Genomic DNA, 18,235 nt, shown 5'->3' on the forward strand with positions numbered 1-18,235 from the left:
AGGGTATTGTGAGTTTTCTTTATTTGAAGTTGCAACAGTGTTACCAGTGGTCTGCCAAAAACCGACATCTGTTGCGACAAGTTGACGCTTGAGGCACCTCTCGACAAGCAAACAATAGAAAATGCAGATTCTCCATGTAAATCTCCTGAAGTTATATGCAGAGAAACAATCGGAACCATTGAGCTCCCGGAGGCTATTCATCAGAGAAATCTCGGTTACTGAGAGGGAGGAGATGGATGAGGCTGTGATGACACCCAAGAGGGTAATAAAAGTGCGCATTTCTCCCCATCCAAAACAGTAGAGTTGGGTGACCACTAATTGACTCTGAGAAGGTGATTGCAACCACCTGGGAATGGCCAATTGCCGCTGGGACCTGATTGGCCAGAAGCTCAGGTGAAGCACCTTTAAAACCAGACTGAGCCAGTCACTTCGAGGAGGCAGAAGAGGGAGGAAGGACAGCCTGGAGAGCAGTGTTACCTGTGGTCTGCCGAAAACCGACATCTACCACGACTTCAAATAAAGAAAATCCTTCCTGGATCTGGCTGAGTGAACTTTTATCCTCTTTCCACCTGCTTGCTGTCTCGCCGCATAACAAATTTAAACACATGGTGATCCAACCCCGACTGATGAAATCTGGTCGAGATGAAGCAGTATTGTCAAATTGGGACCCATTTCCAAGTTCCCTTCTGTTTAAAAAAATATAGAAAAAATGGCAGGCACAATTTGAAATTTTGGTTCGGACTTGAGCAATCATCATGGAATTTCGTAAGTTTGATTTGCTTTGGCGGACCGAATGCTGCGGTCCAGATTTGGAGAGTTGGACACCAGTGTTCAAAAGTAACTCAAGTTATGTTGTGTTGCACTCACCTGGCCCCGTGCGTCATCTCGTGAGCGTAGTTGTACAGGCCGATGATGGCTTTCCTCTCCTCGATGCGCGACAGGATGATCATGAGCGTGGTGTATGTCACCACCAGGTCCAGGTAGTTCTTGGTCAGGTCAAAGTTCACCGTCTTGACAGGAAACGAAATGGTCCCGTCACGCCCGTGGTGAAAACAGGCGCTCTCCGGGTGAGGAACGGCACGGCGCGGTACTTACGATGTCAAAGAAAACTTGGCAGACGTCGATGGTGTTGAGCAGCTCGCACACGTGATCCTATCAAAGCATTGACGTGAGGACACGCACACGCGCAGCTCAAAAAAAATGGTCGTGGTGACTCTCTCAACCTTAAATTCCATCACGTCCACAAAGGTAAAGTAGTAGAGAGCCAAGTTCTTCAGTATCTCCGATTTCTCCTTCTGCAGCTGGGCCAACTGTTGCTGTAACATCACATTTAAAAGTTAATTTAAAAGTTGAACTCATATAAAGCAGCTAACCACACACACAGTATTTTGAACGCATGCGCGGCTTAAAATTTGGACTCGGGCCTATCCCATAATATGCATATTAGCTTTAATGAATATTCCAAATTGTCCAAAGGGGTTGAAAATGTCTGTTTCTGATTCTTTGCGAGCATTCCGTTAGCTGTCTGCTTAATATAATAATAAATAATACATTTCATTTATATGCGCCTTTCAAAACGCTCAAGGTCACTTTACAGTCACAGGATCTGTTTTTCTGTGGGTGAGCAGCGGCAGCCATTTGTGCCAGCGTTCACTCAACCCGGAATAAGTCAAATAGATAGAAAGTTAGCTAGCTAGCTAATAGATAACTCATAAATAGCTAGCTAGCTGGTTATATAGCTAATATATAGCAAATAGATAGCTAGCTAGGTAGCCAGCTATATAGCTAGCTAGATAGCCAGATAGATCTGGCCGGTTAGTTAATCAGGTAGCTGGATAGCTAGCTGATTAGTTAGGTGGCTCCGTAGCTAGCTGGCGTATCCATCCACCACACCCACCCAATCCATCCATATATCCATATCTATATCCAACCTTCCATGCATCTGGCTGGTTAGTTAACTAGGCAGCTAGTTAGCTAGCTGACTATTCAGTGGCTAATTCGCTAGCTACCATATCTAACCATCTCATCACCCAATTAATCCATTATCCATCCATCCATGCATCTGGCTAGTTAATTACCTAGGTAGCTGGCTAGCGAGCTGACTAGTTAGGTGGCTACTTAGCCAGCTAGTGTATCCATCCATCCATCCATCTATCAATGCATCTGGCTAGTTAGTTAACGAGGTAGCTGTCTAGCTAGCTGACTAGTTAGATGGCTACTTAGCTCGCTAGTGTATGATCCATCCATCCATCCATCTGGCTAGTTAGTTAATTAAGTAGCTGGATAGCTAGCTGACTATTTAGGTGGCTACTTAGCTAGTTAGCATTCCATATCCATCCATGTACACATCTAGCTAGTTAACTAGGTAGCTGGATAGCGAACTGACTAGTTAGGTTTCCACTTAGCTAGCTAGCATATCCATGCATCCATTTGTAATGTAGTTTTTTTTAAACTTTATGTTACTTCCGGGTTGAGTGGATGCTGGCGTGTGTGGCTGCCGCTGCTCACCCGCAGAAAAAATATCCTATGACTAATGTGTCCTTGAGAGTTTTGAAAGGGGCTTATAAATAGAATGTATTATTATTATAGCTAGCGAGATAACTAGATCGCTCAAGTGAGCGACATGGTGTCAACAGACCGGGAAGGACCCATTGTCTATATTGTAGACATCCACGAAAGGAGTACAAAAATAAAAGTAGGGAAATTAGAAGAATCTCGTAAGAGAAAAATACGATTTTAGGAGAATGAAGTTAGAACAACACAGGGAAAAAAATATTGTGAATTAAGTCGTAATACTTTGATTACAAGCTGATATCAATAATATTCATTAAAGTTTAAATGTAATCATCTCTTAGTATGGCTTTCCTTTTTTAATTTTCTCATCACCTTCTAATTTATTTCTTGTAAAATTATGACTCGATTTGAGCTATTTTGTCGTCATTGTGACATAAAATATACACATTTCGCCTAGCGTAAAGCAGCTGCTTCAAGCATCCGCAGACACTCAGCCGAGGCACGAGACTGCAGACTGTTAAAAAAATAAAGAATAAAATAAATTGCCAGCCGAGCAAAGCAAATAGACCAAAAATAAATGAAAAAATAGCCTCAAAACATGTCCAATAAAAAATTGCAAGTTTACAAAACTCAAATGAAAGACACAAACTTACCAAAAAGCACAAGTCCGGAATAAGCCAGGATTATGCATGCAAAACAAACACACACAGAAACACAAAACAACATAAGAGACCATTTTTTGCACATTTATATCCAAGAAAAGCGATTAGCCAGACACATATACGCTTGACATAAACCACAGGTGTCAAAGTCGAGGCCCGGGGGCCAAATCTGGCCCACCACATCATTTTATTCGGCCCGCTCCTCAAGTGCCGTGATGCTAAATTCCTAACCACAATTTCAAACTGTTGTACATAAACCACAATAACAGTCATTATTCTTGACTTCAAATTTGAAAAATGGTTTGTTGTGCGCTCTATACGTCAGCGGCGTACCGTCTGCCTGCAAAGCCTTCTCTGCCCACCTAAAAATATTTGAATCATGGACTGATGTTGAAATCTTATTAAATAATTCCATCTTCCTTTCATTATTTTTACAATAATAATAATAATACATTTCATTTCTAAGCGCCTTTCAAAACTCTCAAGGTCACTTTACAGTCACGGGATCAGTTTTTCTGCGGGTGAGCAGCGGCAGCCACACGCACCGGCGTTCACTCAACCCGGAATAACTCAAATAGATAGAAAGTTAGCTAGCTAATAGAATACTAATTCATAGCTACCTAGCTAGATAGTGAATAGATAGCAAATAGATAGCTAGCTAGGTAGCCAGCTTGGTAGTGTAGTTAGATAGCGAAGATAGCAAATAGATTGCTATATAGGTAGCCAGCTAGCTAGGTAGCGAATAGATCGGAAAAAAAAACAGCTAGCTAGGTAGCCAGCTAGCTAGTTAGATAGCGAATAGATAGCAAATAGATAGATAGCTCGGTAGCCAGCTACCCTGTTGCGCTGCTCCCAGACGTGTTTTCGTATTTAAGAATTGAACCAATCACATTTCAGCCACCATTTTATTACCAGGGTCAGAAATCTGCCTGAATGCCTTCACAATCAGTTCTGCAGGCCCTCTAGCATTAAATGTGTCGATCAAACTGTTGCTCTTACCAATTAGATTTCACGTTGGCAACCACAAAGGGGTACCAAGGCCTTCTTGAAGCCGCAGGTCAACGTTTTCGTAAACTATGATTGGCGAGTCACTAGCCAATCATATTTTGCGAAAACTGCTCTTATCACTAGCCGCTAGTGACTAAAGCACACTGGCCAGAGCTAGCACACCGTATCGGTAGCGAGCTGCATAACCGAATATACTTTGGGGTTGATTTAATAGCAGTTTTGTCAACCCAAAATGTCTGAAGCGGGAGAAGAAATTGATTTGGCTGCAGATTTACTGTTAAAGCTATTTTCAAGATGGGCTTTTCAAGAAAAAATGGGCATCATTAAGCAAGGTCGGTCAGTTATTTCTTGGCTAACGGTACCCTCGAGTAAATCACACCACTTTTTTCAGTCTGGATTGATTCAGACATAGCACTACTGAAGGCCTAGCGATGAAATCCACGGCCTGCCACTGCTATACGGAATATATGGAGGGAATTAAACATTCTAATGGTTTCCCCAAATTCATAACGGTTGGAAACTGTAACTAGATCGTGGCCCGCCGCAAAAAATGACTTTGACACCCCTGACATAAACACACATGTCGCAAGCTAAACAACTCTCCATACGCTAAAACACTATTAGCAGCTTCTTCCAAAGATCTGAGAGGAACATTCAGAGAAAAACAAGAAAAGTATTTATCACGACGGACACAATCGAGCTGAAGGGTCGCTCACGTTGTTGTTGCGCGTCTCCACAGCGGGGAACTTCCTGACGATGAACTTGACGGCAGACTCCAGGTTCTTGTCCACCAGGTAGGAGGGCTTGGCCTTGGGGTCTCCGCAGGCCTGAGGACAAGATACAGCTAGGTGAAGAGCGTAGGAGCCAAAAAGAAATTGAAATCAAGCTTTTGTTGCCTTTCATTTGTCTTGAATCGTCTGAAACGGTGCTCATAAAATGGCCGCCGGTTCATCCAAGCACCCGCGTGAGGCAACGTTGGCCTCGAGCGTCGACACCCAAGATGCACTTAAATACGCACATGGCTTATTTCCATTTTGCACTCGGCTGGCAAAATGGAAAGTTGTGCATGTCCGTTTTTTTGGGTTTTCACGTGCGCTAAGGTGGGCCTCAAAGATCTCCGAGACCCCCATTTCCTCAAATGGCGGCTGGACATGCATCAGCCGCTTAAGGTCCCATCAGGCATAACATTAACCGCAAGTATTGTTTCGGTCGGCCATGTTGTAAATGACTTCCCACCGCGGCGCCGAATAAACAATCTTTTGCTGAAGCGTCTTTCAAACGACAACTTTACAAACGAATTGTTGTTCCTGCGCAAAAACATCCCCATTCAAATGCGATAAAAAAAATGAACCGTGAAAATTAATCGACCCGGGATGTTAGCAAGCCCCTGAGCTGTTTAGCCTCCATACCAACATGGGGTGCCGTCCGTCATTGTCTAGTGGACTGACGGAGGCAACGCAGGTCGTGAAATGGCTAGCAGGCGGCGCTTTGAATCATGTGCCATAAACCAACTGATAATCACGAAATAAAAACTTCCCTTTGACTTAGATTTTTGTAGTCGTGATAAAAGCTAATTGTTGTCGTCGAAACTCACAGCGTTGTGCGTTAATACGGCAACTGTGAACGCAGCACCGCTAAGATAATCGCATACTTCAAGTGACAAAACAACAATAGACATTTGACACCTTCAATAAACATACAAACACATCGAGGAAAAGGTTTCTTCAGCCGTCATCTGTACTTCATTGAAGGTTCGGACGTTTTGCTCCTCATCCAAAGAGGTTCGTCAGCGAACTAAATAACCCTGGCCCTACATCCCTAATGGACAGAGGTAGCTGAACCAGAGCTCTGCTCTGTAGGTCCCTGCACCAAGGTTGGGGGAGCAGTGGGTCATTCCCTGAAGCCGATCTGTTTACCTCTATTTTGCTAGTCGGTCTAGTAGGGATGCCTACCTAGGCTTAGACTAAGCCGAGGTAGGCTTACCTACTAGACTTACTAGACTTAGACTAAGCCTACTAGACTTAGACTACGCCTACTAGACTTAGGCTAGACCTACCTAGGCTTAGACTAAGCCTACTACACTTAGACTAGGGATAGCTAGGCTTAGACTAAGCCTACCTAGGCTTAGACTAAGCCGAGGTAGGCTTACCTACTAGACTTAGACTAAGCCTACTAGACTTAGACTACGCCTACTAGACTTAGGCTAGACCTACCTAGGCTTAGACTAAGCCTACTAGACTTAGACTAGGGATAGCTAGGCTTAGACTAAGCCTACTAGGCTTAGACTAAGCCTACCTAGGTTTAGAGTAAGCCTAGGTAGGTTTACCTATTAGACTTAGACTAACCCTACTAGACTTAGTCTAAGCCTACCCAGGCTTAGAATAAGCCTACCCCGGTTTAGAGCAAACCTCGGTATGCTTACCTACTAGACTTACTAGATTTAGACTAAGTCTACTAGCCTTAAGCCTAACTAGGCTTAGGCTAAGCCTACCTAGGCTTACCTACTAGATTTACTAGACTTGGATTAAGCCTACTAGACTTAGACTAAGCCTAGGATTAGACTAAAACTACCTAGATTTAGTCATGCTAATAATGTGATCCCAGAGTCAGGGACAGTACAATAGAGGGTAAACAGATTGGCTTCAGGGAGTGGTCCACTACTCCCCCAACCTCAGAGCAGGGACCACTCATAGCAGAGGTCTGGCACAGTCACCTCTATCCATTAGGGATATAGGGCCAGGGTTACCAGCACAATTTTAGTTTGTTGACGAAGCTCTTTGGGTGAGGAGTCTAGCCTCTGACAGTAGTCCAGATCACGGCGAAAGCAACCTTTTCCTCGATGGACCACTCTTGGACGACTGAGAGCCTACACAGACGGATCCAAATATATTCAAACCCGGCAAAAAAGCTCAAACACACAATACATAACACCACAAACGACACCAACTGATTTCCGCACAAGGGGGTAGGAGTGGGGTGGCGGATTCACTGCTGACCAAAGCCCGGATCCTCTAAGCCACATGATTGCCTATTTGCTCGCCAAGCCAACAATAGACCGGCTAAGATTTGATAGTTCACAGCTACGTGAAGCTAATTCACCCCCTCAATATTACTGAACGCTATCTTAGCATCAGAGTACCGCAGTTGTATCAAATGACAAAGGGACCCCAAACGTCAAATTCTCTCTTGTCTCTGTTCCAATGACGGCGCAAGCGAAATCTAATTGGATGAAGTGTACGTAGTGCGGATGTCATGGCACGGGAGCTTCCCGCATGCATTTGCAGTCAACGGCTCGGACATTCCGCAGTCAATGGAAAGTGGGCGTAGAACATGCAAAGGGCTACGAACGTCTGCGGCCATCAAGTGTAGTTGATTTTGCATTTTTCAATTTGAATCAACTACAAGTGCGCGATTTGACCGAAAATGGAGCGCGAGGGTGCGTCAAAATGGCCGTCCGGCTTCATGGAAGGAGATGGGATGGATCGAGGAAACGGAAGGAGGAAACGGCGCAGCCAATGGAAGGGGACGGCGTCGAAATAAGTGGGTGGAGTTGGGGAGCGTGCGAGGAGTGACCAGGATACCAGAACAGACCATTTTGCCTCAGCTTGGAGGTCCCGCTGGCCTTCTTGAAAGAGATTCACGCGTTAACTGATCTTAGCTAATTGCTAGTGCTAGCTATGATCGACCATAAATCACATAAAAATGTTTTTTTAAGGATGTAATATTTGTATCGGTTCATTGACAGGTCTGATTGACATTGGCCCGGATTTGGCCCCTGGGACTTGACTTGAACATCTGGGATTTAAACGATTGTCTTTTTAACTCACCGGTGTCGAGATGTCATTCATTGTACTTCGAGGACGAAAACGTTATGATTGGGTGTTCAAAGCCTTCGGGAACGATTTCATGAGTTTTTCAACAGTTTTTGTATTTATTCATGAGAGCAAATGTAACTTAACTCAAGGTCTGTCAAACTGGTCTAGTAGCCCACGGGCACCGCGGAAGGTTTGACTGACTGGATTTTCCTTTTTAATGCCTTGCATCAAACGTACACCTCAAACGTGATACCTCAGCTTACTAACGCTTCAGCTCACGGACTTTTCGCCTCACGAACATTAAATTTGCTAGCATATAGTCTTGGCAGACGAACTAGTTTTCGGTGGACGAACCGAATCACACAGCCCACGGTGGCTGGCGGACGGGTTTTCGGCATATGAATACCAAACCACACGGTCGAACAGCGCCACGGTGGCTGGCGGACTAGTTTTCATCACCTCCTTTCTTTGAGTGCGGACGTGGTTTGTTATAGAGTGCAGTACTTTTGCCATTACAGGCTAGTGTGTTAAGCCAGAGGCCACAAAAGAGAATGACGGTTGAGCAAAAGAAGGGCATCATCGAAAAACACCAATGAGGTGTGCGTTTGTGTGACTTGTCCCAGTACCAGTATGCTAAGTCGACCATTGCTACATGTGGCTAAGGGTGTTTCTGTGTTGTCTAAGCAACGGTCTCAGGCAATAGAAGAGGTTGAAAAATTTATGTTGATTTGGATTAATGAAAAGCAGCTAGCAGGGGACATTGTGAGTGAGGGTATTATCGCCGAGAAAGCATGGCAACTTCACTCGGATATCATCAAGAGGCAACTACATCAATGACCATCACAAAGGTCAATAAAACCACTTGATTATACAGTACAGTTTATTTCTTTAATTACAATCCAATAGCACATTTATTAGACATAGAATAAGGTATATTTTGTGTAGTTTTAAAGGACAACCGACGTCTCCCGACAAGTTGTGTCCATAATTTGTAAAATCACTTCAAATGACTTCGACTGAGCGTAATTTACAAAGATTCCACAGCATATAGCTATATGTTACGTTTCAAGACTCGCGCTGAATATTCAGGAAGTCTTGTTTTTCAGTTGGTGACATCACGGTAGGTATTGTCACTGATCGAGAAAGCGACACACAATGCATTTTGGGTACTTTGTTTGGTCTGAAAACTTTGTGTTGATCCGTGTTGATGGCGAAACTAGAAGGAAAACATAAACAATGCAATGGTGAATTGTTGTGTGTTGCACCGAGACTACTATACTAGCTGACACAAATTCCCAGCAGACAAATCAGCCCAGTTCCAATGGAGCTTGGGCGGCATCTTGTGCATTTTCTGGGACGCTACATTTCAGTGCAAACACCTCAAAATGACACGGAAGGACTTCTTTAATCGATTGCAAATATTTATGCTTTCCTCTTCAGAACTATTTGAACCATATTGATAACTGGATGAGTAACAAGAAAGCATCTTCTCCAAATCTGAAGCCATTGTTTTGATTCTCGAGCAAGGCAGGACATCCTGGCATGACGTCACAAACAAGGGGGCGGGACCTTCTGAAACGCGCCATCTCTGAGGTCATTTTGAAGTAGTCACTTTAGTAGGACACATTAACTCATTTTTATTGGTGTTTTGCATTTGACTAAAAATATCAGCCTGCGCGTTTTGGGTATTTTAGATGCTATAAAACGTTTTTCTGATGTCAGTTAGAAAACGAAAACAAATGGTGTCGGTTGTCCTTTAATGAACTTTTTTTGTGACAGTTCAACAGAAATAATTGTTCTTTTGACGATTGTTACCATTTTAGAAAATTTGAAAACATTTAAAAAATCACAATTTTAGAAAATTAAAAAGAATGTGAAATATTACGTTGAAGATGAAAGTTTTGAAAATTTTGAAAGGCACAATTTTTCAAATTTTGAAAGTCACAATTTTTCAAATTTTGAAAGTCACAATTTTTCAAATTTTAAATACAATTTAAAAATCTCAATTTTAGAAAATGAAAAAAAAAATAGAAAATCGCAATTTTAGAAAATGTTTTGAAAGTTTTGAAAACAGCCATTTTAAAAATGTGTAAACATTTGAGAAAATTGCCATTTGAGAAATTTAGAAACATTTTGAAAATCGCCATTTTAGAATTTTTTTTACAATAAAAAAATGTAATTAAGATTTTGGAAATTTTGTTACTGTTGAAAATCGCCAATTGAGAACATTTTTACAAATTTTGAAAATGACCATTTTAGAAATGTGTTTACAATTTTGACAATTTTTTACGTGAAATGTAAATTTCTCCACTGTGAGACTAATAAAGGCAAATCCAATCCAATCCAATCCAATCCAATTTTAAAAATCACAATTTTAGTTAATTTTAGAAATTTCTTTTAAAATTTTAAAATCATAATTTTTGACAGTATGATATTTTTAGTTAAGTGAAAAACGGCAATAAAAATGATTTAAAGTGTGCTGAAACTGCAAAAAAAAATTGAAACCAGTGGCCAGTTACAGAAGGTCCCTTGTTTGTGGTGTCACGCCAAGAATCAAAACAATGGCTTCAGATTCGGAGAACATGCTTTCTTGTTACTCATCCAGTTATGAATATGATTTAAATAGTTCCGAAGAGAAAAGCATACATGTTTGCAATCGATTAAATAATTTATTCTCTGTCATTTTGAGGCAAGGGGGGGGGGGGAGGAGAATGTCGCACCCAAAAAAGGCAGAAAATGGCGACAAAGCTCAGTGTGGAAATTGGCTCAAAATTTTTGTCACAACACACAAGGATTCACCATCGTGTTATGTACAGTAAAGTCTTGTTATATCGGTATCGTTTATATTGATAATACTGGTTATTACGACACTATTTTTATTTCCCGTGCACAGTTCTAGTCTTTTTATGTATAATTAGTTCCGTTTAGTACAATTCGTGGTTTTTACGATAGTCCGGTTACTACGGGGCTCTTTTTCATCTCCCATTTTGCTATGTTTATATCGATACAAAAGATATTTAAGATGAATCGATATTTGCTTCGGGGTTTCTATACAGTACCACCATTATCGAAATCTGTATCGGTCGCGCCATCGGTCGACTTGGTCACGTGCGTTTGTTACGTGAACAGCTCCCGTGTAGCAGACGCCATTTTCATTTTCAGACGCCAGCTCGTGTGTATCAGACGAAATTGGAGTGTTTGTGTTAAAAGGTAAAAATGGGAAGCAGAAGAAGATTGATGACTTTTGTAAATTGCATACATAATACAGTAAGATGTACGTGTTGCAGTTTCCCTGTTGTGTTATGTACATGCCCACTGTATTGTATATGAATGCAATCGTTTTTTGCAACAATGTTTCTTGTTTTGTCTGCTGAAGCGTGATGATTTTTAAAATTACCATACATTCCATACTGTGTATTAAAGGACAACCGATGTCACTTTTTATTCAAATGCAAAACACCAATAAAAATGACTTCACGCCAAGACGTCTTAATTGCTTGTGAATCCAAACAATGGCTTCAGATTCGGATAATATGCTTTCTTGTTACACATCCAGTTATGATTATATTGATATGATTCAAATACACTGTAGTTCTGAAGAGGAAAGCATACATGTTTGCAATCGATTAAAGAATTTTATGTGCCATTTTGAGACAACATTGGGGGAACATCTCTCACCCAAAAAAAAGAGGCACAAAATGGCGAGCTCATCTGGCCAGCTCCGTTTCTTATATGGCGCTTGGATGCCCTCTTTTGGCGGCTTTTGTTAATGCAGTTCAGCGCAGGACGGATATATCGACAGTACGGTTATATCGACATTTTTTCAAACTCCCGAGAATATCGATATAACGAGACTTTACTGTATGTGTTTTCCTTCTAATTAAAACACGGATCAACACGAAGTTTTCAGACTAAACAAAGTACCGCAAAATGCATTTACGTGATTAAAGGACTACTACAGTGTGTCCTTTCTCGGTCAGAGGCGTTCCTTCAGTGACGTGAGAATTCATCACCAACTCAAAAACAAGACTTCCGGAATATTCAGCGCGAGTCTTAAAACGTAAAATATAGCTATATGCGGTGGAATCTTTGTAAAATATGCTCAGTAGAAGTCATTTGAAGCGATTTTACAAATTATGGACACAACTTGTCGGCAGGCGTCGGTTGTCCTTTAAGGCCTATTTCGTAGAAAATGATGTTTTATGGGGACCTGGGAACGGATTATTGTCATTTCAATTGTTTCTTTTGGGAAATAAGTGTTCGGCAGACAAACTTTTCGCCTTACACACACTTTCTGGGAACTAATTAAGTTCGTGAGCTGAGGTATCGTTCTAAAAGAATTTGGTTTTTAAGAGTCAACGTGGGGGGCCCACAGTGATCAATTAAAGGACGAATAAGCACAGAGGACCAACAGATCAGTCCAGGTAGCCAGGAAGGGGGCAGGAATGGAAGGAGACAAGGGTGGACAAGGGGGTGGGGTGAAGGTAAGAGGGGTGGGGGTGTGGGGAGGTCATCAGTGGAAGGTGATAAACTTTGCAAACCTTCCAAACTTGTCCTTGCTGCAGAGGAGAGGGGTAGGGGGAAGCATTGGAACGGAGAGAAGAAGAGAAGAAATCAAAACCACCCAGCCAAGCAAAAACGACTCGACACACACGGCATGCACGGACGCACACACACACCAGCGCCGCGCATGCATCGGGGTTACGCACGTGTTGCTGCATTGCTGCAGTTCTCCGCTAATTCATGAAAAAAAAATTGATGCCCGCCGCCCCAGCGTGCCATCGTTACTTGGCGCACGCTAACTTGCCACTAACACGTCAAGTAGCATCCCGACCTCTGCACTCGATGGGAAGTACCATATCCATTTTTAGTGGAACATCGCCGACGCAAAATTAGCCCCCTGCGCTTTTTTTCTTCCCCTCAACATTTTGGGGGAAGGCCGTTGCCTAGTGACTAGGAGGAAGCGAGCATTCCTTCGTTCCCCCAGCATCCGCGCCGAGGGCCACTTGGCCGCTGTCGGTGTCCTCGTACAGCTTTGGATCTCCGCACGTCTCCATTAACTCATTCGCTGCTATTCCTGAATGAATTCAGGAATTGAAAAGTGTCACGTAGAGCAGCATTCCCAAATGTGTTCATTTTTTTTATTTGCAGGGGGTGCCGATTAAGCGCTGGTCAGACCTCTGGGAATAATAATAATATGATACTTTTCATTGATAAGCGCCTTTCAAAACTCTCAAGGTCACTTTACAGTCACGGGATCAGTTTTGCTGTGGGTGAGCAGTGGCAGCCACACGCGCCAGCGTTCACTGAACCCGGAAGTAACTCAAATAGATAGAAAGCTAGCTAATATATAGCTAATAGCTAGCTAGCTAGCCAGATAGCCAGCTAAATAGCTAATATATAGGCGGCTAGATAGCCAGCACGACAGCTAATAGATAGCAAATAAATAGCTAGCAAGGTAGCTAGCTAGATAGCAAATAGATTGCCAGCTATACGTCTGTGTAAGCTCTCAGTCGCACAGGAGTGGTCCATCGATGAAAAGGTTTCTTCAGCCGTCCTCTGTACTTCTTTGAAGGTGTCGGACGTTTCGCTTCTTATCCAAGAAACTTCGTCAGCAAACTAAAGTCTTACTGGTAGTTTAGGCCCTATGTATATATCCCTACTGTCCAGAGATGGCGGTGCCGGACTCTGCTATGATAGGTTCCTGCTCTCAGGTTGGGGGGGAGCAGAGGACTACTCCCTGCAGCTGCTCCACTGATAGTTCCTATCGTTCTGACTAACGACTGGCCTGATTGCCCCACTTCGACCGGTATCACCTCATCAGTATTACTAATCCTATGTTGCCTAAGCAGGATATTGTATGAACGATCCAAATTGAACCTCACCCCACCAAACCGGTTTAATAAAGGATTTAGTTGTTTTATGAAAATCGCTTCTCTTACTCCCCTTTCAAACCATCTATGTTCTTTCTCTAAGATTTTAACCTCATTTTCGTCATATGAGTGGTTGCTAGCTTTTAGGTGCATATGTACTGCCGATTGAGGCCCACTAGTATTATCCCTGCGATGTTGATAGTCTTCTTGAGAATTTATTTAGTCTCCCCAATGTGCATATGCACCTATATATATAGGGCCTAAACTACCAGTAAGACTTTAGTTTGTTGAGGCAGTTTCTTGGATAAGAAGCGAAACGTCCGACACCTTCAAAGAAGTACAAATGACGGCTGAAGAAACCTTTTCATAGATTGCCAGCTAGGTAGGTAGCTAGATAGCCAGCAATGTTTTCCCTTCCATAAGGGGGCAGTATTTGCCTTATGTCCATGTTAGCGCTTTGTGACAGCTTCAGCTGTTGTTAAAAAAAATCAAAATGTACGTATTGTACTTTGTACAGCTGCCTCCCTTTCCAGCTCAGATGACTCCAGACCCATATAACTTAGCAACTCACTTTTTTTCTGATGGAGCACCATACCCAAATTTGTTAGGGTCTTGGTTTTTCTTGCAGGGGGATGCTGTTAAAGCCTCTGGCCATGTTTTTCCCTCCCGCGAGGGGGCAGCATTTGCTTTTTGTCCATGTTTTTTTTTTTTGTCCATCTATTTGGATAGTATTTTGTACATCAACCGCCATTTCAAGCTCAGATAACTGCAGACCCATATAATTTAGGAATTAACTCTTTTTTGTGATGACAGAAGAGAGTCTAAGGTATCTTACGCTGCACTAAATGTTTATGTAGTCCTAAAACTCAATATTCTGTGGGTCCTGGAATTTGAGTGAAAGTGACAAAAACGCTGGCACTTGAGTGGACACATTTTTGAATGCCTGGCAGTGAATGAGTTAAGTGCAGCAATGACGAGAGTGGGACCCCCGATCACAAACTCTGTTCTTGGGTTGCGGTAACCAAATCATTTTAAAATTGAGTAATATTCACATTTTGCATTTTAAATTACATCTACACAACTTGCCAACTGTTACCTTGTCATCATCAATAATGTTAAACGAGAAAAAAAAATTGCTAAAAAATGCTATTTGCTATTATGTATCGATATCTACAATTTCAACGTGACTCATTGTGATTTTTTTGTTCAACTCGTGGCCAGTGACCCCCGGACTCCACCTCTCAAGCGGGGGCATCATATCAGTTTATTCTGGAAATTCTGTGTAGCGAGAAGGCATACTTTGTAGTGTGGGGAGAGTGACAAAACGCAAGTCGGCGGCGGGGGGGAGAGTCGTGGCATTGTGTAACTACAACTCAAATGTGAAAAATGAAAAGACCGTAAGCTAATCTTTGTGGTACTAAGTGACTCGAGTACAGTGATACCTCAGCTTATGAACGCTTTAGCTCACAAACTTTTCACCTTAAGAACATTAAATTCGCAAGTATATAATCTTGGCATATAAACTATTTTTCGGGAAACACACAGAGCGCCACAGTGGCTGGCGGACTAGTTTTCCACACCCACTTTCTTTGAGTGCAGACATGGTTTGTTATCAAGTGGAGTACTTTTGCTACTATGGGACCGAAAAAGACCCCACCACAGGCTAGTGTTAAGCCAAAGAGGACACAAAAGAAAATTATGATCAGGCAGAAGAAGGAGGTCATCAAAAAACACCAACGAGGTGTGCATTTGTGTGACTTAGCGTCCCAGTACGCTAAGTCGACCATTGCAACCATCCTTAAGAACAAGGAAGCTATGAAGGGTGTTTTTGTGTTTTCTAAGCAACGGTGTCAGGCAATAGAAGAGGTTGAAAAACTTCTGTTGATTTCAATTGACGAAAAGCAGCTAGTAGAGGACAGTGTGAGTGACGGTATTATCGCCAAGAAAGCACGGCAAATTCACTCGGCTATCATCACGAGGCAACTACATCAACGACCATCACGAAGGTCAATAAAACCACTTTATTATATAGTACAGTTTATTTCTTTCAGTACAATACAATAGCAGATTATATACATAAAATAAGGTATATTTTGTGTCATTTTAAGGCTTATTTTGTAGAAAATTATGTTTTATGGGGACCTGGGAACAGATTATTCTCATTTTAATGGTTTCTTATTGGAAATAAATGTTTGGCAGATGAACTTTTCGCCTAACACACACTTTCTGGGAACCAATTAAGTTTGTAAACTGAGATATCACTGTACTATTATTCAGTGGCCGGATTTGAAAATAAATGGCTGGAGATGGCGACGGACGGCTTCACTCTTGTCCCCGTCAATCATATCATGATCAGTTACTCTGTATGAGTGAAAAAGGGGCAGTTTCCACCAATTCAATCCAAAGCAAAGTGGTTAATTGTGTCAGTGGGATCCTCGGTTCTCATTAATCCGACCATTCCTTGGACTGCTCTGCGTGAATAGTCTGAAAAGACGGGGCCAGTGTGAGCAAGCAGAATGAAGGCTTTTCTTTTCGACAATTCATCTCACCCTTTGCTTTCACAAACATTATAACCCATCACAGACTTGCCAGAAAAAAACATGTTTCTCTCGCCTTCACAAAGAAGCCTTTGAAACTTATCGCAGACGTTCACGAACAAGTCATTAAGAAGACGACCATAATTGCATTTTTTAACAAACGCAGTACTTTAGGGCAAATACAACTATGACAACTGATCACACCCACCCATCATTTCTTTTACTTTCAAGATTGGATAGAAATCATACGAATATTTCACAATACCATAAAATAAAAAAAATATTCCCTTACTGTGTAAAAAATGGAAAAGTAAATGCAAGAATAGAACTGGGAAATCGTGATTCACTTTTTCTTTTTCACAACGATATTTTTGAAGATCGGAAAACATGAATTATCTGTGAACCCCCCCGCCCCCCCCCAAACACATTATATATTTATTTATCTGTGTGCGTGAATAGCATACATTATGATAACGTATTTAAATAAATAATTCAATAAAAAGCTTGAGCGTTCCTGACGCTGTTTTGCGGGTGTTTGATAGCGGCGAGCCCATTCGACTGCGGCCGTGCTTGAGCTCCCCTCTTGTGGCTTCGCGAGTTAGGCGGAGCCCGGCTCGTCCGACTAGCCTAGCCTTAGCCTAGCCACCCTCCGCCATTAACTCAACATTAAGCGACTTTAGCTCGACACTAGGCCCCGGCGCTTAGAGTTTGGAGTCAGAGTGGAAATATTTCATCTCCATCGTCGTAGTTATTTTATTAACGACTGATAACACGTCAATTAAATTGTTACTTCATAATGAACGCCTCGAATTAGTCGTTAATTCGCTCTCGGGCGTAGGGGGCCAACATGACCGCAAACTAACGATGCTAGCCGCAACCGTGCCCACCGTCAGCCACAATCTGGGCAAATTAAGGCTAACTATCTCGCTCGTTCCCTTCGTTGTGAGGGAATCCACGGCCCTTATTGTATAAAGAAAGTCGAAAGGTAGCCCAATATGTCGATTATTTGCACATAACGCAAGCTAATCTCGCATTCATTGCACTAAGGTTCGTTGATAGCGGCACCGGCTTTCGGGTGCAAATGTTCAAAACGCCCATTCAAGCTTGTTCATGTGCTTCGTGTGCGCATTTGATGTGTGAGTGCGCGCACCTTTTTGATATTGTAAACACGGGTCAGCATCCCGATGCCTCTGTCGTTGAGGATGGTGAGCTTTTCGGCTAGCTTCTGCTGGCTGGGTTGGATCACTCCCCGAGACATCTTGGAGCGCCTCGATCACCACAAATCAGTCAGAAAGTGGGGGGAAAAAGCACGGGTATAAAAATCACAAATGTTCACCGTCTCGGCTTCGATGTTTGTGGCGTTTGCGTGGGAATTAGATTCTAGCCATGATCAGATAGCCTAGGAGAGCGGCAGCTTCCTGTACTCCACCCACCTTCGCTCCAGCCGCTCGCCCTGTTTTTTTCTCGGTCACTAGGATGAAAGGAGGCGTCCCCGTTTCCACATCGTGAGGCGTTCACGGTCAGTGAACCTCGAGTCGCGTCACGATTTGCAATTAGTTGCCAGGCAATCGCAGTAATGGCAGGGCACACATAGACAAGCACGCGTTTCCGCGCTCAATTACAATTAACAATTTGGAACGTCCAAACAACCGTCAGTGTATGGTTTTGAGAATGTGGGAGGAAAATGGAGTACCCGGAGAAAAACCATATTGGCACCTATATGGTATATATATATATATATATATATATATATATATATATATATATATATATATATATATATATATATATATATATATATATATATATATATATATATATATATA

At 42.3% G+C, this 18,235-nt stretch overlaps 1 protein-coding gene across 5 annotated transcripts in view; it reads right to left on the reverse strand.

Moving 5' to 3' along the window:
• nckap1 (NCK-associated protein 1) overlaps window positions 1-17,875 on the reverse strand; it is a 45,059-nt gene extending 27,184 nt beyond the window's left edge. Inside the window, exons 1-6 of one of the 5 annotated variants that reach the window (XM_089012698.1) lie at window positions 17,560-17,875; window positions 12,541-12,558; window positions 4,901-5,011; window positions 1,224-1,310; window positions 1,096-1,152; window positions 868-1,010 (exon numbers count right to left, since the gene is read on the reverse strand). In XM_089012698.1, the coding sequence (XP_088868824.1) occupies window positions 868-1,010; window positions 1,096-1,152; window positions 1,224-1,310; window positions 4,901-5,011; window positions 12,541-12,558; window positions 17,560-17,667 (524 nt within the window). In that variant the 5' untranslated portion in view covers window positions 17,668-17,875. Of the gene's footprint in view, window positions 1-867; window positions 1,011-1,095; window positions 1,153-1,223; window positions 1,317-4,900; window positions 5,012-12,540; window positions 12,559-12,708; window positions 12,736-17,559 lie in introns of those variants that run through there. The other 4 variants (XM_089012697.1, XM_089012702.1, XM_089012701.1 and 1 more) reach the window with 4 other exon arrangements.
• Between the last annotated feature and the right edge of the window lie 360 nt (window positions 17,876-18,235).

Source organism: Hippocampus bargibanti, linkage group LG13, assembly GCF_051943395.1.
Source record: "Hippocampus bargibanti isolate YZ-2025 linkage group LG13, ASM5194339v1, whole genome shotgun sequence".
NCBI lineage: Eukaryota > Metazoa > Chordata > Actinopteri > Syngnathiformes > Syngnathidae > Hippocampus > Hippocampus bargibanti.